At 35.9% G+C, this 21,822-nt stretch overlaps 2 protein-coding genes and 1 long non-coding RNA gene across 3 annotated transcripts; all 3 read right to left on the bottom strand.

Annotated features, from left to right (window-relative positions):
• Nucleotides 1–6,024: 6,024 nt before the first annotated feature.
• On the bottom strand, nucleotides 6,025–7,595 carry LOC113321442. Its single transcript, XR_003346657.1, has 2 exons — nucleotides 6,905–7,595; nucleotides 6,025–6,775 (listed from the first exon to the last, which is right to left on the bottom strand). It is a non-coding gene; the product is annotated as an uncharacterized LOC113321442 (long non-coding RNA).
• Nucleotides 7,596–8,057: 462 nt separating this feature from the next.
• Nucleotides 8,058–12,803, bottom strand: LOC113321857 (dynamin-related protein 5A). The gene is made up of 16 exons (XM_026569795.1): nucleotides 12,596–12,803; nucleotides 12,395–12,458; nucleotides 12,188–12,292; nucleotides 11,924–12,025; nucleotides 11,626–11,676; nucleotides 11,426–11,487; nucleotides 10,819–10,909; nucleotides 10,609–10,673; nucleotides 10,202–10,396; nucleotides 9,904–10,023; nucleotides 9,694–9,764; nucleotides 9,340–9,565; nucleotides 9,205–9,255; nucleotides 8,824–9,052; nucleotides 8,501–8,640; nucleotides 8,058–8,351 (listed from the first exon to the last, which is right to left on the bottom strand). The coding sequence occupies exons 1-16, from the start codon at nucleotides 12,722–12,724 to the stop codon at nucleotides 8,223–8,225; spliced, it is 1,830 nt and encodes a 609-aa protein (XP_026425580.1). The 5' UTR covers nucleotides 12,725–12,803; the 3' UTR covers nucleotides 8,058–8,222.
• A 1,798-nt stretch (nucleotides 12,804–14,601) lies between these two features.
• On the bottom strand, nucleotides 14,602–17,257 carry LOC113322985 (UDP-glucose 4-epimerase GEPI48-like). Its single transcript, XM_026571195.1, has 9 exons — nucleotides 16,949–17,257; nucleotides 16,340–16,389; nucleotides 16,086–16,221; nucleotides 15,812–15,913; nucleotides 15,483–15,710; nucleotides 15,311–15,389; nucleotides 15,149–15,231; nucleotides 14,971–15,062; nucleotides 14,602–14,881 (listed from the first exon to the last, which is right to left on the bottom strand). Exons 1-9 carry the CDS (start codon nucleotides 17,135–17,137, stop codon nucleotides 14,791–14,793), a joined length of 1,050 nt encoding a protein of 349 aa, XP_026426980.1. The 5' UTR covers nucleotides 17,138–17,257; the 3' UTR covers nucleotides 14,602–14,790.
• Nucleotides 17,258–21,822: the final 4,565 nt, after the last annotated feature.

Genomic DNA, 21,822 nt, shown 5'->3' with positions numbered 1-21,822 from the left:
ACCTAGTCCAGATTGAACACCACACTGTATTAAGTCGCTACAGACACTAGCCTACTACCAATGAACTTCGGACTGGACTGTAGTTGAACCTTAATCAATCTCACACTGATTCAAGGTACAGCTGCGCTCCTTACGTCTCTGATCCCAGCAGGATACTACGACCCAAAGTCGAAGACTTGATAAACAAATCTGTCTCACACAGAAAAGTCTATAGGATTGAATAAATCTGTCTCCCACAAAAATACCCAAGAGTTTTTGTTCCGTCTTTTGATAAATCAAGGTGAACATGAACCAATTGATAAACCGAACTTATATTCCCGAAGAACATCCTAGTATTATCAATCACCTCACAATAATCTAAATCGTATGATGGGGAAACTAGATATTGTGATCATATTTTATCTTTCCTATCGGAGAAATTAATCTCGAGCAAATCTTAGAGAAGATAGTACTCAAACGATAGAATCGGGCAAGATCAGAACACACAACTACAAGAGAAATAGTTGGGTCTGGATTCACAGTCCCAATGAAGTCTTTCAAGTCGTTAACCTACAAGGTTTAGGAAAACCTAAGGTTAAAGAATAATCAACTCTAGCTTATGCAACTAGTAACACACAGAAGTGTGGGGATTAGGTTTCCCAGTTGCTAGAGTTCTGCTTTATACAGTTTTCAAATCAGGGTTTGTAATCCAAGTTACCTTGGTAACAAAGCATTCAATATTCATCGTTAGATGAAAAACCCAATTCAACCAAGCTAATATCTTTCAACCGTTGGATCAAACTTAGCTTGTTACACACAAATGAAATGTACCCTCATTTAGGTTTATGAACCGTAACCAAACGTGTACACCCATGTTGGCTCAAAATGGTCAACCGAAGTTATCCATATGAAAACTCTCATATAAACCATATTCATCTTATACATAACTAGTTCAAATGACTCAAATGAAACTAGTTAAAGAGTCGTTCAATTGCTATATTCTCATAGAAGTATACAAGAACACAATGGAAAAAAAATTGGTTTGATTCACTCGAATCAATTCATGAAAATTATAGCCACGGTTTGCAAAGATTGCATTCCTTATTATATAAATGTTTAAGTTCATGTACACAACCGATTTTAGAAGTAACCCACTCAAGTACGCAAACGGGTACGCATACTTGAGTAGCCGTACTTGAGTTTGGTTACACAATTACGCCTATGGATGCGCATACTTCAACACATTCCAAACTCCAGCAGATTTTCACGGACGTGAACTTTCCTCCGGTATGCGTATCAGTAATCACCAGTACGTGTACGGGTACGCCTACTTCAGGTTCCCGGTTTTGGACTTGTACACTAATGTGATTAACACACTATGCTTATATCCAAACATGGTTACATTATTCTAAACTCTTTATTTCAATCATTGAAACTTTCTTAGAGGACGTTATATAGTTGTTGTTCACAAACTATTTTTCGTCATAGCGATTTTCAAGTTATTGAAATTATCATAATGAAACATTTCAAGACAACACCAAATTATTGTATCACACAAACCATATAAGATGTGACTCGAAAATTTTCATATGATCTTATTCGGAATTTCGTCACGAATGTAAGATGAATTCGGCCGAAGCGAAAGCTTGCCAACATATATTCCGAGAAATATATAATCGAGATAAACTCATATCGAAATCTCAAATGTGCATAATAGAAAACTATATCATAACACGACATGTGTATCAATATAGGAGATAAAATAGAAATAGAATTTTCAAGTGATAGATAAGTTTCAGTCTTCACATACCTTTTGTCGATGAAGTTCCACAAGCTCTCCTTAGTAGTTCTTCGTCTTCAAGAGATGAGCGTCGTGAAGTCTAAAGCTCAACTACACAATCTATATCCTAGTTCCGAGACATCTAAATAGGCTAGAAATCAAGACTCATAGTTTTGATCACTAACATTGACAAACATGCTTGAGATACCAACGCATGCGAGTTCGACCGAGCAATGCTCTAACACAAGGTTGTTATGATAACAAGGAAATTTTAAAACCGAAAGATTCTTAAGGTATGCAATAAAATATCTAATATCGATTTTCATATTTCCAACTAATATCCAACTTATAATTCCCAAATCTATTTAGGAAAAATATAATATTAGTTTAGTACTTAACTAATACAATTTTTCAAGAGATATGTTTTTCGATTGCCGGAAAATCAAAAACATATAATTCAAAAAGCTTATTTAAAAGATTCTCAATATTTCGATTTGGGATCATCTTGAGTATCAAGAAATATCTTTGAATAATCAATGATAAGAATTATGTATATGTTCAAATTTTGTCGACATCTAGAACTTTCCGATTTAGCAAACCTTAATTCCAAACTCACACAAAACCGTAAAGTAATATATGAATGTTGAAAATCGATTTTTCTCTTGGGAATGATTCTACCATGACTCCCAACATAAGTAGAGATTGGTTCTACCAAGTCATCCAATATAGGTAGGGATCGGTTCTACCATGATTCCCAACAATAGCTAAGATCGTTTCTACCAAGATTCCCAATATAGTTAAGGATCGGGTTTTACCAGGACTCCTTAAAAAATTAAAGCTAGGATCAGTTCTACCATGTATCCCAAAGTAGGTAGGGATCGGTTAAGTTAAGATCGGTTATACCTGAATTCCCTCCTTAGGTTCGAATTGGTCTTTATAGAAAGCCAGAAAAAAGTACCTATTGATTTCTTTTCGATTACTAAGCGAGCTTGTATATGTACTTCCTTTAAACTTATGTAATGAAATATAGTTTCCTAGCTAGGTGAAATTACACCTATGTCCAATACACAATCAATTAACAACTTACATAGATTATGTCGATATCTTACGAAGTTCAAAAGATAAATTTTATACTTCATAATTCAATATACTTCCTTGAGACTTTGATCATAATATATGACCAAGTCTAATACTAGAGTATTAAATATAACCTCGCATGTTATATTTCCAATCTTAAACTAATTGAAAGTAACGATAGGAATGAAAACAAGTCAAGTTAGTATCACTAAACTCAAGTGAAAGGATGATGTCTTCATTGTAGTCGATACGCCTTCATGTTCTTCGGGTCTCAAGAGTAATACGTGTATGTCTCAACATTCTTAGACTTTTTAGTCTAATCTGAACGAAGTTGACTCTAGTAATTTTAATCAAGAAACTCTAAATGAGTTTTGATACTAAAATATGACACCCAAACTTGACATACCAACGCTTGGTGGGTTCAACAGAGAAATGCTCTAACATCTCAGTTCCTTCAGTATCCCTGCGCATACTATCAATTTAATCTATGCACGCAAATCCTTAGATATAGTCCACTATCTTAAGTTGTTTCACCTGCTGTGAAGACTTCAACCACTCAATTCCTTTGGATCGTATTGTGAAACAGTAAATGACTAATCTGTTTAAGTTACCGCTCTATTAATCTGAGGAAATAAATCAGAGATGTAGTTGAGTGCAAACACTCTTCCGTTTAATCAATATAAACTCCATTGTATTGGGTAGATCTACTAAGATCAAGATTACCATAATAATCAATCTTAGTTTGTAATTCATCAAAGTTGATCTCAAAGAGAACACACAAAGATAAATCACCGATCTATACAACAAGCTTAAGAAGTATATACATGATAAACAAGCATGTTGGGTCCCAATTCAATCAAGCATGCACGATGTATTAGAAATATCAGAATACCAAAAAAGTAAATTTTCTAGTATTCAATCTTCATTCTTTAAAGTACTTGCACAAACAACTTGATTCCACTACTTATGATCGACCACACACAGAACGAAGTCATTTAATAATGGATGATCACAAGTCTTTTCTTGAGATCTAGATTCTAGATGCAATAAAGAAAATCTGAAATCGTCGATACTTGAACTAGTTAGAGTGACCTTATATCATAAGACAAGGATCACATAATCAATAACCTAGTTCAAATGATCTTATATCGAGTGATCTAGATGCAATAAAGCAAATCTGAAATCGTCGATCCATTATAAGTTGGTCATTGACTTTACAAACATGCCAAAGGTGCATGAAAAATGACAAATTTTATAGTGTGTAACTATATTAAAGTGTCTACAACCGTTTGGGACATGTATGGCATCATTTGACACAAGCTAGAGAAGGTGGTCAGTTGTGCACAACTTTAGGTGGTTATGGAAACTACCCCTTGGATACTTGCGTATTCGGTTATGCATGGATTTAGTGATGTAACTACTATATAAATAGTGCGAGAGGCAGTAGGATATGTTAGGCTAGCAAAGGCTAGGCCCTGAGACAGTTAAGTCCTCAATGGTAAGGCAATTGTAGTCCAGGTCTGGCTGAGTTTTTTTTTGTTTTTGTTTTGTTTCTTTTAATTTTCCTTTGATGCAATACTATCAGATTGTTGCATTACATCTTTGTGTTTATCATGTTGCTGATCTTGTGAGTTTGCCAATTGGTTTGATGCATGACAAACTTATACTCCCTCCGTTCCTTTTAATAGGCTGGTTTTGTTTTTAGAGAAAATTAAGGAAATTAAGAAAACTAATCATTGAAAGTGGTCCTTAACTCCTCATGACACTTGTCAATAAAAGAAGTGAAGTGAAATGGTCCCCATAAATCATCAAAAGAAGTTAAGAGAAAAGTGGTCCCGAGGGAATTAAATCGGCCCACTACGCTTCCATGAAACGTTCTGCTATTGCCTATTGGGCTTTTTAATAGCATGTTGGAGGGCCCAACTAACTATCTCCTCTTTTTTCCAAAAGGGAAAATTAGGCTTAGCCCCAAAAAAAATATGTTTCTTATTGTCAGGCCCAAAATATATTTCAGCTGCCATAACACCCATAATTATTCAAAATTATAAAAAAAGAGTAACAAGACATAGTTTCCCTTAATATATTTACTTATATAACAAAGAAATTTTGGATTTTCTCTCTTCTTATAAAAGTGTTTGCATAACAAGTTATATGCATCCTGTTTTTCAAGGGTATAATTGGCAACCCAACTTGGATATAACATATCTAAAAAATCGCGCCTTAGAATTTTACAAATTTTATCTCGTTGGAAAACTTTTAAAAATATCTATGCAATGAGTACAAACAACAATATCAAATTTGATTTTTTTACCAACAAATCGGAGGTGATTATCAATTTAGAGAGAAATTTCGAAAACTGGATATACAAACACCATAAAGGATGCATAAGACATTATGCAGATACCACAAAGGATGCATAACAAATTATGCCTAAAAAATAACATTTTAACAAAAAAAATGATGCATGATACATTATGCAGTCACAATAAAAGAGCATAACACATTGTTGCAACCATACATGCATCCACTAATTTGATTCCGCACGACTAAAGACATGTATAAATCTAAAAATTAACATTTTTACAAAAAAAAAATGAATAACAAATTATGCAGTCAATTTTTCGGTTGCATGATAGATTATGCAGTAACTTTTATAGCTACATAATAGGTTATGCAACTATTTTTTTTTTACTGATTTAAGTGTTAACTAGCATAAATGAATTATGCAGTCATCTTTTCTGATGCATAATAGCTTATGCATCTGTTTTCTCGGATGCATAACAAGTAATGCATCCATTATTATTTGCTTCATAACAGATTATGCAGTCGCTTTCCTATTTCAGCGCTAACAAAAAAGTGGTTGCATAACCTTATGTAACCATTTTTCGAAAGAATAACATGTTATGCAAGCACTTTCGCAGCTGCATACCAAATTACGCGGTCATTTTTAGGTTGACTTCTGTGTTAGCAAAAGAAAAATGGCTCCATAATGGAATATGTAGTCATTTTGTCGACTGCATAACAAATTATGCATCAACTAGCTCAACTGCATAACAAATTATGCAGCCACTTTTGAAGCTGCATGACAGATTATGCACTCATTTTTGTAACTGTAAATGCTCGTGCTTCCCATCATGAGTGACAAAACCAACCCAAAATAACATATAACTGAATATAATTGTATACAATTGATCTGAATCTCGCAAGTTTTATTTATCTGTCAAATAATAGTACAAGGACTTGCATGATAACAAATGAGACAATCAATAACGTGTACAATTTTGTTAAAAGAGCTGAATACCAAACTGCAATATTAGACAATCAATACCGACGACAACCGTCCCTGCACCAGTATTTCAGAAATTTATGTGTGAAACTAAGCTCCACTAGTAAAAGATAACCACAAAAAAAATGTGAATGCACTAACCTATGTGCATCTAGCTGCCAAGGAATTAAAAAGAAAATGCAGTAATGGTGCACTTTACTTCATCTAGACTACCCAAATCGACAGAAGTTCCTCTTGTGGTTACTAATCGTTTAATTTCTGTACTAATTCCACAAAATTACTATGTAATAACAATTCAAAGTGATTCTGACGTTATACCATCAGATAGTTTCCATTAACCCTGAAAATCAACCACCAAAAAATTCTTATGAACAGAAATTCCTATCAAGTCACTAAATGGATATATTTAAGGTTTAACAATTCTCAGTTCATTAGTTGTCGAAGATGGAGATGATGGAATAACAATGAATGAAGATTGAAGAGACAATAATTGGAGAGATTTCATAGTACTAGTACTACTGCCCACTACCCAAGAGTTTTAACTTCCATTTCAGTTTTTGTGTCTCAGTAAAATGACTTCCATCTGTCTCTGCTAAACCCACTATTGTTTCTTTGTCCCTCGCTCTAGTTTTCTCTCTGTCTAGTCTCTACAGCTGTAGAAATGCAGAAAGAAACCAATCAGTAAATGCCATGCATTTCCAAGCTATAGCTAAAAAAAGGATTTTCGGCATTCCTTTATAAGGAAGTGGGTACAATGCTAAGTAGAGGTAGGCAAGGCATACATGGGACAACGACAATTCATAAAACATTTGTGAGCATAAGAAGAGGTGCCTAGGTGAGCTCAACAGAGTGAATGGCGACACTGTCTACAGCCGCTTCATCCACAGTCTCATACGAACACGATTCGTCACCTAAACTTAACCAACCAAATATCCAACTCTCAATTACAAATATAGAAACAAATAAAGAATAAAATGTGAATCCATACACAAGGAGATGCAATGAATTTAAGGGGCAATTATAAAACCTAAAATCGCAAAATCCAAGAGATAGATGAGATAATAAAAGATGACAAAACTTATCTTTCAAATAGTTTCCGATAACGAAACTTCAGATTCAAATATTGATGAAGATTTTCTTCATCTCTTCTCACAGATCTTGAGAACACTTTCAACAACACGTTGCCGATATGATTCTAGGTTTTCAAAATGGAATCAACTTGATTTACAGAGTTTCTCAATCTCGAATTTAGGCTAAGAAGAATTAATTTAAGAAGGCATAGCTTCAGAAAACAGATCTATTATTGCTGTCGGCTTTCTCTGTCTCTTTAGAAAGATAACCCCGAAATCTAAACGAAGAAGAGGGTAGTTTGGACTAGAAATAAAACGAAAAATATAATTTTAGAAAATATGGGCCCATGAGAAATATTAATTCGTAAAATGGATACGTGCCTGTACTTTTTGGACGGTGGGTGGCGAAGGGGATCGAACAGCTGAAGCTGACATCTTGCTCCCATACTCGCACTTCTATCCACTGAGCCAGTGATCCTTCGATGCTGATGCTAACTTTATATAAGTTTTGAATATCTCCACTACATTAAATCTTTTCTTTCATATCTCTATAACGAATTATACACATATATATGCCGTTCCGTATCAATGCCGTATCACGTACCATTGACCGGATTCTCGATCGAATTCAACTTTTATAAATCCGTATAATACTCGTACATATCCCGTTCAGAACGTCTTCCGTACCCCGAATTGCTAACTAGGCGCTATACCATGTTAAATTTCCATATAAAGACTAAGGCAAGAGTAAGATGATAAAATTGGTACTCCCGTTACTAGCAACACAGTTTCTACAATTAGTTGATTTTGTTCAACTAAATTGGCCAAGTAGTATAATTTTGTGGGCTAAATAAACGAGAAACCCTTGCAAAATCACAAACATATTTATAGACTTCGTATAAAGTTTCAAAAGAGTTCACAAAATACGTGTAATTATAGCAAGACACTATTATAGCACTAACAGTGTTTTCTAAACTAAACCGTAAATCACAAACACTAAGGTACAAAATGTAATTTGCCTTTACTCTCTTTACTTCGCCCAGGCAACTGCATCAATCTCTGCTTGTGCACTTCTGTATAACTCCAACCTTTTCCCAAGAGCAATTCGACGTTCCATTATTGCTGGGTCCTCATTCAACAATCCTGATAATTGCTTTGTCTGCAATCAAAATATTTTACAGTGATATCAATTAAAAGAATCTTTCACCATAGAAACAAATGGCAAACTTGCAAGAATTAAGATCAGATGGGTGATTCTGACTAAGATTTGAAGAATTAAAAATACAACAGATAACCATCAGTACTTACATCCTTAGATCCCAATTCTGTGAAGAAATGATCGAGTAGTGAGCGTTTGGCCTCACGGACTTGACAATAAACAATGGATTTAGGAATAGAGTTTCGCAAACTCCCACATACCATGTTGACATAAGACAAGACATTTGATCCTATTGAGTTTCACAAGACAAGAAAGTAAAACACAAGATGAGTACTGATAAGAACTTAATATTTCTATTGCAACAAGGACAAGTATATGAAGCTAGAAAATGCACACTAAGTAATTTAAGTGTTCCTAATTTCAGCATAATTAAGCAAAATTGATGACGAGATAATGGATATGTGTTAGTTACCTATCCGGCGAAGATATGAATCATTATATCGATCAAAAATTGAATGTGTGGGATTTCCGCCTTTCTCAATATCTTGTGGAAGCTTTCGGAAGAAATCAACAGTGAGGTAACTAGACTCCATGTCAACCAATTTCAGAGTTGCTTTCTTACTTTCATCCCTCATTCTTTCCAAGGATTCAACAGCTGCATTGGTAACCTCCACTCTGAGACCAGGGTACTGCTTTAGCTCCTGCATACCACAGTAACAAAAAAAATGATTAATTTCTATAATTCTTAATGCTTTAAATTAAAAGATTACACATAGAAGCGACACAATCAACCTTTTATTGATAAAAAAAGTTCACTGCGAGGATGAAGAAACAGGATTCAGTAGGAACTTACCACAGTCTCACTGACAGCCTTATGCACAAGGTCCTTCAGTAAACTATGAACCTGTAAATCATAACAACAGAACTTATAAGCAGAAGTTCAATAGCTCATCAGGGAATATAGGCAGTGAGTCAAAGTAACGCATACCGCATCAACTGCTGCCTCTGCAGGACCTCTGATAGTAATTAGAGAAGATTCAATGAGACGGCGATATCCTTGTTCAGGAGCGATAAGATGTGGTTGGTAACCATCTGCTTCAGTAATCAGCTTTCTTACATTCTCCATAGCAAGTTGCTTGTCAAATTGCAATCTTTTTAAAGCTGCAGGAAGTTGATTGTCGAAAACATTGTAGATTTTATCACCACCTGGGCGTCTACAGAAAAAGCAAATATCAAACAAAAGAATAAGTACAATTTTAAAAAGATAAAAAATGATGTGCACTGTACAGTCATGAGAAAATTCAAAAACCCAGAAAATTAAAGGCCAACTACAGCTACATACATGCCGTCAAGATGTTCTTTGTAAATTCCATCAAAAAGACGACAAATCTCCATAATTGAGTACAATTTACCCTGCAAAAAACCACAATTAGTGAATTAGGCCAAAAGACGGTAAATCTCCATAACTGAGTGCATGTTTGCTCATAAGTGCATATTAATTACTAAAGACAATAGACTCTGAATGGAAGATTGAGATTTAAGCTAGACTTACTCCAGCATCAGTAGCAACAGGCTTGCCAAAACGACTCAATTCCGCCTCTAGTTCAGCAATACTTTTATTAATTAGCGACTGGAGGCCTGGGATGCGAGACTTGATTACAGTTTCCAAGTGCTGCAAAATCGACCATTATGCATCAATTTGAGTATGAAATAAACCAAAGCTCATAGATAACTAAGTATAAATTTAGGAATAGCCAGACAACACAAGAAAAGAAAATCATGTGATTGTCCCTCTGCTCTGTTCCAGAAAAAACGTGCATGATAATACAGAAGAGGAAAAGAGAATTTACCTTCGAAAGCATCTTTCCTAGATGCTCAGAACCCATTCTATGAGCAAGATGCCTGTACTCAGGAGTACTTGCAAAATACTCCCGCTCCCTGCGACGAGCAGCGATCATGTCAACGCTCTTGTTAATATCAGCTTGGGATCGATTAACAACACCAATCCAAGGGAACTGTAGGCGATATGATTTGCCTTCCAATATCTGGAGAACCCAAAGAATGTCAGTCAAGATATCACCCTCTCAACCAATATATAAACTTCAAATTCTTAACCAATACACTGAATCATATATTCATATTCATAACATATCTTCCACTCCGTAGTTTGAACACTAATGAAAGAACAAGCATATATCTGACAATAGGACAAATTTTCAGATGATCACTAAGAACTGTTGGGAAGTAATCAACTTACATCAACAGCATCGGTGCCCTTATCCATGAGATCAATCTTTGTCAAGACTCCAAATGTTCTTTCCCCTAAGAAATGCAAAGAGATATACTAAGCGTAAGGAACTGCCAAAATGGAGTTTACTTGAACATGAAATTGTGATAAACTATATTGGATTAGGAGATCTCTAAAGAGTTCCCGGAATCTGGACCAAATGGAGTAACAAAAGCTCACCTTTCGGGTCAACATCACGAGAAATTTTGATAGCATCAGAGGTAGCCAAATCTTGATTGGCAGGTGAAACTGCTAGAATTAAACAATTGGGCTGCAGAGTAAAGGAGAACGAAATCAAATTAAAGAAAAAATTTCTTTATTAGTGACCAAACCATTGTCTAATAAAAAGGTCCCCAATATGTAGGCAATCACAGTCTAATAACCAAACCATGGTTTAATAAAGAGGCCCGCAATATGTAGGAATCATAGTCTAATGGCCAAAATTCAAACTTACATTTACTTATGACTCTATATTACACCAAATTGTGTGGAAAAGAAACATGAACAATGAAAAACAATTATATTACCTACGTAGTGAGATATCAAAATGATGTGTTCCAAAAATTTACTCCCGGTATACTTGTTTCATATGAATATAAGGGATTTCTTGTCAAGGGTTTTACAAATGTCAGTTGCATAGCTAACTTTAGATACCTACATTTCATTCTAGAGCTCATAAAAGACGAACAGGGACCACAATATCTTATAAAGTTCATATAAACAAAAGAATATAGACAAAAGAACTTCAGCACTGTAATAAGATGAGTTTATGGGTTATAGGATATACCTTCTCAATAAACGAGCGAACCATGTTCTCAATGTCCGCAACTATGCTATCAGATTGACCATCTACAGTCCCAGGTTTACCAGTCAGTCAGTTTCATAGTAAGAAAATAAGTTGAATCCTAGTATATCATATATTACAGCAAGAGGACTGCGAGCATCAATCCACAACTGAAACCTAAAGAAAAGGTAAATGAAACTTACCAATGGCAACTTTTGTCAATCCAGGAAGATCGATCAGGGTCAAATTCACAACTGCAAAGGTTCAAAAAAAAACAACAGAGATGAGCCAGATGACCAAAGAAGCAACAGCTAGAAACTCGTAATCATTTTAGGAATTCAAACTTAAGGCATTACCTTGCACAGAAGAATAAAAACAAGGGCACAGATGTATCACGTTATATTTGTATAGTCTCAGTTCAAATATCTAGTTTATTCAATACCATGTTCATTCATAAACAAACAAAAAACAGACTACAGTAACCAAACTTAAAAACCTTACCATTTGGAGAGTAAATACTAAGATGAATAGGAACACTAGAAATTCCCTTCCCACGCCCTGTCTCTCGATCAGTCTCATCACCAATCTCCTTCCTCACAGCGGCTAACATACATAAGAAAAACAACAAACCGTTAAAACTGGAAAAAATCATAAGATTATCACAATACAAATACACATTAACCTAATTGTTTGTAACCAAATAACTACTAATAAACAACATTTGCTGGAGATCTACTACTCAATTTACTGAAAATTTTTCCTTACCAAAATCAGTGAATCTCTTTCTAGGAAGATGCATGAACTCTGCGTACTCTCTTCCTTCATCGATCTTATGTAGCTGTAGCACAAGAGGTCTCCTAGTCACAATCCCTGTAATCACCACCACATTCCCCTTATCAGTCCGAAATCTCACAACAAAAATCTAAAACTAAAATCAAACTCCAAACATCAATTTTCCAAAAATTTACTTACCAGATCCACGAGGCAAGAAATCCTTTCCTACAATACTCTCCAACACTGACGATTTCCCAGAACTCTACAAAAACAAATCCCAAAATTCCAAATTAAACCTAACTCAATCGATTCAAAATCAAACCGAATCTGAAACCATCAAGGACCGATCTAAACACGGATCGATTGAAACTGAGTGAGAGATTTTAGAATTTTGATTACCTGACCACCGACGACGGCGATAGCGGGGAGAGAATCCCATAACGTTGGTAATGCAGATTCTTCACCATGATCACCTAAAGCTGTACATGCTCTCTGTAATTTGTTTACTAGTGATATCAGATTCTCCATTCCGATTGACTAATTAGGGTTTTCTTCTTCCTCTTCTCCTCTGGATTTTTTTTCTAGCAGAGAGAGAATTTGTTTTGAAAATTGAAACAACAACAAGAAACATCTTTTATCAGCTGGATGTTGTGTGTTGTATGGGTTTGACTGTGGGGTCCACGCGTAGTCAACTGTTTTGGGAGGTTTTGAGTCAATGAGATGTGTGGGCGGAGATGAAGGGTTGAGATTTTAGGCGGTGTATATGCAAGAGGATGTAGCAAGGTTGAAGAGTATTGGGTATAGTTTAAAATTATTATCGGTTCATTTTGAATTTTTCTCTCCTAGGTGATTTTATTTGTTGTTTATTAGTATAAGCACTTTAAGTTGAACTAAAAAGTTAAAAAACGAAAGGCACAATGGTAGGACAATGCTGATAAAAAGTTACTATGGAATTCGAAATTTACTGTGGGAAAACAATTGGAGAAGACATTGTAATTTAATCACAGTTGAGACTTGAGACGAGTTGTTTGTAATTCTCCTTGACTTTTGTTGGAAACAATGCACAAAAACAGATTACACAGTGATGAATCTCAGACAGCTGAGTCGCGGATTAAGGTGTTTCGTGATTTGCCCTTTGATTGTGCTAGCAGCCAATTCTTTGTCGAAAACGCTATGGGAAACAACTGATAACCCTCTTGTTCGATTGCTCTGCACCTTGAGAAATCGAATCAACTCTTACTTTTTCTAGCACTTGCTCAGAACTTATCAATAGATGAAAACCTCAGTATTTCATCTTTTCCAAAAAAAAAAAACTGTCTTTTATAACTCAAAGGAAATCAATGCGGTTTAGTGAGAATAAAATCGGTGATAACTACCCACTTAAAATCATCCATTACAGTAATAAACGGCTAGAGTATAATTACCGAAATTAATGAAATTAATTGAGAATATTCTGTTGACAAAAACGTTTTGGAAACCAGAAGTTGAATCTGCAAAAAAATTAATACATATAGATAAGTCTATACTGGGAGCCCAAAATATGCCACCACACTATCTCTTTAAGTTTGGTACCATATTACAAAATTATGTTTTTAAATACAAAACTAGTCATAAAAACCCAAGGTGACCAAACTTGTGGTACAAAAAACCCGTTCAAATGTTGAGATCCATTAAAACTCCATCTTAAACAAAATTGATACAAAAACCCCCAAATTTTTCAAAATTGGTACAAAAACCCCAAATTTCGAAATTGGTTTCATCAAATTCTTTGGGATTCTTGTGTTACTTTTGTTTTTTTGGGGTTTTTGTGTTACTTTTGTTTTGATGGATTTTTTGTGGATGGATAGTGACACCTTTGGGATTATAACTCGCGGACCGAATACACCCCAGCACTTTGGTAAAATGGTTGGGTGATGATACCAACGACTCAGCACCGAGGTAAGTGAGTAAAGAAACATAAAATAAAATAAACAGACCAACTAAAAAAATAAGCAAATAGACAACCTATAAGCTCCTTAGTTACCGAGCGAGATTTAGATGATTCAGGTGCATGGTCCATTGTTTTCGGAAGACGAGTGAAATTCGTACGAGACCAATTTGGGTTCGCCAGGGAGTTTGATTTTCGAATTTCATGATCAGGATAACTTTCCTAATAGCGTGTTAGTTTTGATATAAAATGTTCTACAAGAATGTCCCATCATGGCACCAAAATAAGGGTGAATGAAAGCTTGGAAGGACCGGGGAGTTGATCCTTTTTTCTTCAACCAAAATGAAGCATACATTCATGGTTGTCCCCTCAACTTCTATCGGTTTAATTATCCCACCAAGGCACCAATACCTTGAATGATGTTGACTATGAAATCAATACAACTCATTTCTTTAGGGTGCACACAATTCGACATACATGATGCTAAAATGGTATTGTATATTGTATATGTATCATTTCATCCCGTGAATGATGATTTGTGTTATGAACTGTTATCATTTGTACAGTCAAAAATCACCTGTTCATGTAAGAAATGGATCATTTATATGTTGCTATAACAAAAGAGGAGAGTTATATAGTATTTGGATATAAAGTTTTGATTATGAACTCAAGCAGAATCAGGAGAACCGTAGCCGTAAGGGTTCTTGCTAGCCCAGTTCCATTGATCCCTGCACATCTCATCTACTCCAAATTTAGCGCTGCAAAACCCATAAATGAGATTCTGATTATCATCGCATTTGTTTGTTTTTGTAAGTCATTGTTGTTGCAAGAAAGGGAAAATAAGTACCTCCATTTCAGTTCGCGCTCCGCCTTGACAGTTGATCCATAAACAACCTCTGAATCTCCCGGACGACGTTCAGCCGTAACCAATGGGATTTTCTGCGACAGCATATTGCGAACTCAGCAACAAAAGGAAAGTGATTGTAAACAAGAAAAATACGAAAAACGTGAAGACTAGATTTTACCTTTCCTGAAGCTTTCTCAAATGCAGAAACCATTTCTAAAACTGATGTTCCCTTGCCAGTTCCCAAGTTGTACACATCACAACCTGTCCATACTCAGAGCGTTAATTAATGTGATTCCACGAAGAAGATTTTGTAAACATAACGTGAATTAGGATTACGAACCCATGTTAGCGTCAGACAGCTTATTTACTGCTGCAATATGCCCATCCGCTAAGTCAACAACATGAATGTAATCGCGAACCTGAAAGCATAAGTAGCATCGAGCAATAAGATATACCGTAAATGAAGATTTAATATCTTTAATGAATGCAATATTGCTCACGAATTAACGTACCCCTGTGCCATCCTTCGTTGAGTAGTCAGTTCCATATACAGTAAGTGCGGGTCTCCTTCCTACAGCAACTTGTTGCACAAAAGGCATGAGATTGTTAGGGATACCACGAGGATCTTCACCGATACGACCACTAGGATGAGCTCCAACTGGATTGAAATATCTGAGCAATATGATTCTCCATTCATTGTCTGAATTATAGAGATCACGGCAAATTTCCTCTATGAAAAGCTGCAGAATGAGACGCACTTGGGTGAGCTTAACTGGATTAACTCTGCATCTATTAGAGTTGCATGTCGCGCAAGCCTAATAAGGACTAATCTAAAATATACCTTTGTTCGGCCGTATGGATTTGTTGCAGAAAGGGGAAATTCTTCTGTACATGGAACCTCCTTTGGCCATCCATAAACAGTTGCTGATGATGAAAAAACAAGCTGAAATAGTGGAAAACACAACAACAAGTTTGAGCTAGTCTATCACGGAAAAATTAGTACAGTATTTGATTAGTACAGTGAAACTGGAATGCAAGAACGTAACCATAAATATCAACAAGTGCGTGTACAAATTTTGAGATGCAACAATATTGTTGTCGCATGTGGAGCATACCTTTTTACAACCATGCGCTTCCATGACTTCTAAGAGAAGTTGGGTTCCAATAATGTTGTTGTTGTAGTAAAGCAGAGGTTTCTGCACACTTTCACCAACAGCTTTCAAACCAGCAAAGTGAATGACAGCTTCAAAACTGTGACGCAATGCAAAATCATAACATCAAATAAAACATTAAAAACATCACAAGATACGTGCAAATCAAAATCTGAATAAACCCTTCATTCAGAGTTGCCTAAAAAAAAAACTACTACCTTGTTGAGGAAAATAATTTCTCCAATGCTGGTTTGTCACGGAGATCAATCTGCAAATGATGTCAAAGACAAATTAGTATTGTGAACTGGCATATGTAATCATAGAGATGGGAGCTATGTAAAGGGACAAGTGAGGTCAGTTGTCTCATATACCGACTCCTTCCAAATCCTAGTGTCATACACTTATACTTTTACATTTGCTTTCAAATACCCCTTAAAATTTGGAAAATTTATTGCCCGTGCTGCTGCTGCACAAACATTCTTGATATAGCCCGCCCGTAGTGTAGAATAATATATACCATTATATTTGTGAGCTGTTGGTTCTCGTGGTGCTCGATTAAGAATCATGTTAATTATGAACTAGCACATGTAATCACTCCATAGGAGCTAGAAAAGGGACAAGCGTCGTCCCATGTACTAACTGACTCGTTCAAAATCCCCTTAAATTAGGAATTTACTTTTTTGCTCCCAGCATTTTTCATCTAGCGCAATAAACATTTGACAAAATAATAGAATATCCGCTTGTTATATTTATTAACAGTCCGTTCTGATGTTGTTTGATCAAGATTGCTTAGCACAAAAACATAAAAATAATATGCATATACGTACCTTATGAAAAGAAAGATTGGCAGCAAATTCATGACCAGCAAGTTCTTTAACTCTATCCAAAGAAACCTCAGAAGAATTATCAAGATTATCAATCACCACAACTTTATATCCACCAAGAAGAAGCTGCAAAACTGTATGACTCCCGATATATCCCGCACCACCGGTGACCAAAATACTCTTCTTCTCCATTAAAACTCTGTGTGGTAAGAATTCTATGGAGAAGAAGAATGGAAGTTGAGGAAATTTGCAAAACGGTGGTGACAGGAGGAATAAAGTTGTGAGACTTTTTTAATGAAAAAGTAATAAAGCTTGATTTAAGTTTGGGGGTTAAGTAATTGTGTGGCAAATAACTGGTCGCTTTATTCCGTTTTTCTCTCATCAGATCGTGAAAGTCTTGTGAACGGTGGATTTGCATTAATTTTTGCGCCACGAAGTTCATGATCTCGCCGGATTTATTCCAGGAGGTAGGTTACTTGATGCAATTTAATTGCTATTATCTATTGGCTTCATAAGGTGCACGTTCCACTTGCTTGGTATTTTATATGGACGGCAAAAAAATCTTTCCAGATTTACATTACTTGTTTGGATCTGATTCGGAATCTAAATCCATCTGACTCTAACGTTTTATGGTGTATAAGTATAATAGAACCCTTCAACGGTTGAAAACTGAACTCCGTCCCAAGCGGATGCTGAATCGTTTGTATTTTAATTTCTAGATGTTTGGATGGAAAATATTTGGGTCAAGCACGTAATAAGTTTATATATCTGACTTCTTGAGCCCACATCTAATTAGAATTACAAGTTTTCTATAATCATAATGTCTCTGAATCTGACTCGCCATTTTATAGTGTCTGACTCGAAGGTGAGGTGTTAAATCGATTGATTTTCAATTTCATGGTGTACACAACAAAAGTATTAGAGGTTGGTACGATTTTGTGCTTGACTAATTCAGCGCATATATGAGTAAATCTATAAATATTTTACATAAAATTGGTTAAAAAGACCAAAATCAAGAATTCCTGAGTGAAAAAGACTTGTACATTTTGATACTGTTTAAATGGACAAAAATTACAAAGATACTGTTCAAATGGACAAAAATATAAAAATAGCCAGGATGTAACCAGTTTCATCCTACCCATTTTCAAATATTTTTTTCGTATTTTTAATTTATATCAGGATGCATCCAGTTTCATCCTTGCTATTTTTTAGGTTTAAGCCGCGATGAATCCAATTTCATCCTTGCTATTTTTTTGTCCATTTCACCCATACTAATTTTTTCTCGTCCATTTGAACCATGTTTTAAATTTTTTTGGACAAATGACCCATTTTCCGAATATTTTACGACGCTAATGATTTTTGAACCAGTTATAAATTACATGATTTCTGAAGTGGTATCATTTATACCTTGGTGTTGTTTATATGCCGCTTAAACATCTTAAATTTTCGGGAATATACATTATTCGTTTGGATATGAGTAATCTGATCCTGGTAAGTTGTCTGACTCGGTCTCAGTTGGACATAAAATCGTTTATTTTCTAATTTAAAGATGCTTGGCTGGAAAATATTTGAGTCACGTACGTTTTATTGCTTGACTCGTTTGGTGCATACCTAACTAAATTCTTTTTCTATAACCTTAATAACTCTAAGTCATACTCGACATCTTATGATGTCCGACTCGGTTTGAGTGAGATGTTAAATTATTTATTTTTCAATTTCATGATGTTCGACTCAGAATAATTTGAGTCGGATGCGATTTTTCACTTGACTCGTTGGGCTCAAATCTGACTGGATAGTTAATTTAGACGAGTCAGTTGTATTACATAAGATTCAGACAAGCCAATTGGTTTTGAAAAAACAACATATCCGGCAACTTACATGATCCGACCAATCTGGGTGCTTTGTTGGTCTTATTTTTCGTGCATCTAGCATCTTTTGTAGCTCTGCTTCTATTTGAGGATGATATGTTGTTGCTATCTTCCTTATCCTCTGCTTGAATGGTCGTCTTGTTGATATCTAACTTGTGACATGCGACAGAAGGGTCTATACCTGGCATTTCTTCCACGCTCCATGCGAACATGTCTTTATATTCGCGCAAAAGGTTGATCGTCCTTGCTTCTTCTTCTTTCCCCTTCTTAGTTCCGATTGTCAACATCTTTGGTTCTTCTTCCGTTCCAACATTTATGTCTTTTGTCGTCTCTGCTGCGGTGAAATTCCGTTCCAACATACTTTCGCACTCCTAGCATCTCATTTGATTTGGTCTATTCCACTTGGCATTGGGAAACGTAAGCACCGATGAAGAGTTGACGTTATACCTTTTATCGCATGCACCCATAATCATCCCAATAGCATATTGTATGATGACTCTACGTCAACTACGCACAAGGTTACCTGCGTTTCTATTTCTACCAACAATATTCACATGGTTATCTTACCTTTTGGTTTTGTTATTGTTTTACTAAAACCATGAATGTTATATGTAGAGCGCGTCATATCCGCATCCTTGTATCCCATACTCTTCAATTGATGAATGTTATATGTTATTGATGACCTTCCTCTCTCCCTATTGCCATGAAGTTTCAGAATCAACTGCTTTCCCAGATATGTACCCTATAAGCCGGATCATCCATGGCCACTGGACACATACTAAATTAGCAATCATCGAATATTTACCTAATAACAAAGTCAAAAGTCGTAAGGTTACCTGTGTATAATCTAATTATAATACGGACTCACATGGTGAGAAAAACATGGAACGATTTTCACACCTCCATAGTGGTCGCAAGCACGCATAATATGAAAACGCGCTAGAGTGGAGTTTTACTTGACTGCACAAGTATATGTCACAAACTCTTACACTCTACAAATCTTGACTTAGTCTCAACTCTTGCGCCTAGTCCGAAATTTCTAACTGCTCGCTTTCCACAAGCGCCGTGAAAGAGATTTTTTATTTGTCTATCCTTTAAGGTATGATGAACAGTAGGTATATTCATCATCGATCTTCACTATATAGATCTCATCTTGGTATTGCCAAGGAGATGCATTATCTCATCTTTGCTCGCTCTCCTTAACGCCAAATGGTGACTGCTTATGTGAGTAAGACAGTCCATACCCGGTGACATATCAATCAAGTTTTGATATAATGCATTTTTTATGCACCAATGTCAGTGTGTATATCCATGACCATAAGTAAATAATTAATCATAACAATGATCCATTATCAAATTGTATTGATTATTAATAAATATCCATAAAACATATGCATCTACGATCATCATGTCTTTAAAAATAAAATGAAATAAATATAGAGACATCCATTACCATCTACGTAAACCTAACGCTCTAACATGAGACAAGAGAGCATCTCTTGGTATAGGGGATCAACTATCATCAATTCTGTAGGCATGTACTCCAAAACTATTTCTTTCTTCGCAAGAGCAGCTCTAATAAAGAAACACCTCCTATCAATGTGCTTAATCTTTCCATGGTACTTTGGGTATTTTGCATAAGCAACCACTGGGGTGATATCAGTGTGAATTTTCACCGCATCAGTAGCGTGAGTGACAAATTCAAAACTCTCAAAGAACCTCCTTAACCAATTAGATTCTTGTACTGCAGCTTGAAAAGCTACAAACTCATATTCCATTGATGACATAGCGACAATTGACTATTTTTTACTACTCCATGTGATGGCCCAGCCATTTAGCAAGAAAGCATATCCTGATGTGCATTTATGCTCTCCCATTTCGCCATTTCAGTTAGCATCACAATAAGCACTAAGACGTAGATCTGAACCATTGTAGCATAGCATGAGGTCGCTCGTCCCTTTGAGATACCTTAGTATCCTCTTGATTGTTTTTCAGTGTTCAAAACCGGGATTCGACTGGTACCGACTAACTAATCCAACAACATAGCATATATCAGGTCGAGTACACATCATAGCATACATCAGACTCCCAATTGCGTTGAAATAGGGTACCCGTGACATCTTGTCTTTCTCTTCAGGGGTATTATGGCACATCTCAAGGCTTAAGTTTTGACCTTTAGCAACTGGTGTGTCTATGGGCTTACAATCTTTCATGTGAAATTGCTCAAGAACCCTTTTAATGTATGTCTCTTGTGACATTCCCAAAAGTCTCTTTGAACGATCTCTAAGGATCTTAATCCCGAGCACATAGCTTGCTTCTCCCATGTCCTTCATCTCAAAAGTTGAGGACAACCACTCTTTTGTGGCGACAACAATTTCCATGTTACTTTCATCTATAAGGATATCATCATCATATAAGGACGGGATAAGGAAACCTTTATCGGACCGTTTAACGTACACACAATGGTCTTCCTTTATCATCGTAAACCCATTGGAAACAATGGCTCGATCAAATTTTAAATACCATTATCTAGATGATTGTTTTAGGCCATAAATAGATTTTTGGAGCTTGCAAACTTTGCGCTCTTGACCTTTAATCACGAAGCCCTCTGGTTGCTCCATGTAAATTTCCTCATCTTGTTATTCATTGAGAAATGCGGTCTTAACATCCATTTGATGAAGTTCCAAATCATATGTGCGACAATAGCTAGCATAAGGCGTATCGTGGCGATTCTCACCACTGGGGAGAAAGTTTCCTCGTACGTAGTCAACACCCTCCTGTTGGGTGTATCCTTTCGCCACAAGGCGAGCCCTATATCTTTCATCTAAACCATCCGCATTGTGTTTGACTTTGAAAACCCATTTGTTTCCAATACCCTTGCGCCCTTCTGGGAGGTCAACATACTACCACACACCATTAATCCTCATTGATTCTATCTCTTCTTTCGATGCAACAATCCATTTTTTCCTTTTAGGAGATGACATAGCCTCTTTGAAATTCTTAGGCTCT

Source organism: Papaver somniferum, chromosome 11 (assembly GCF_003573695.1).
Source record: "Papaver somniferum cultivar HN1 chromosome 11, ASM357369v1, whole genome shotgun sequence".
NCBI lineage: Eukaryota > Viridiplantae > Streptophyta > Magnoliopsida > Ranunculales > Papaveraceae > Papaver > Papaver somniferum.
The sequence above is the reverse complement of the archived record's forward strand: the minus strand, read 5'-3'. Positions and strand labels throughout refer to the sequence as shown.

Excerpts from the sequence above, each read along its gene's own strand:
- LOC113321857 (XM_026569795.1), bottom strand. The coding sequence starts at position 12,724 with ATGGAGAATCTGATATCACTAGTAAACAAATTACAGAGAGCATGTACA. Across the intron at positions 10,910-11,425 it reads TTCGCTCGTTTATTGAGAAG|CCCAATTGTTTAATTCTAGC; the intron begins GTATATCCTATA and ends TTTACTCTGCAG. Across the intron at positions 9,256-9,339 it reads CAGAGGCAGCAGTTGATGCG|GTTCATAGTTTACTGAAGGA; the intron begins GTATGCGTTACT and ends TATGATTTACAG.
- LOC113322985 (XM_026571195.1), bottom strand. The coding sequence starts at position 17,137 with ATGGAGAAGAAGAGTATTTTGGTCACCGGTGGTGCGGGATATATCGGG. Across the intron at positions 15,711-15,811 it reads ATCCATACGGCCGAACAAAG|CTTTTCATAGAGGAAATTTG; the intron begins GTATATTTTAGA and ends CTCATTCTGCAG. Across the intron at positions 15,390-15,482 it reads CAACGAAGGATGGCACAGGG|GTTCGCGATTACATTCATGT; the intron begins GTACGTTAATTC and ends TTATGCTTTCAG.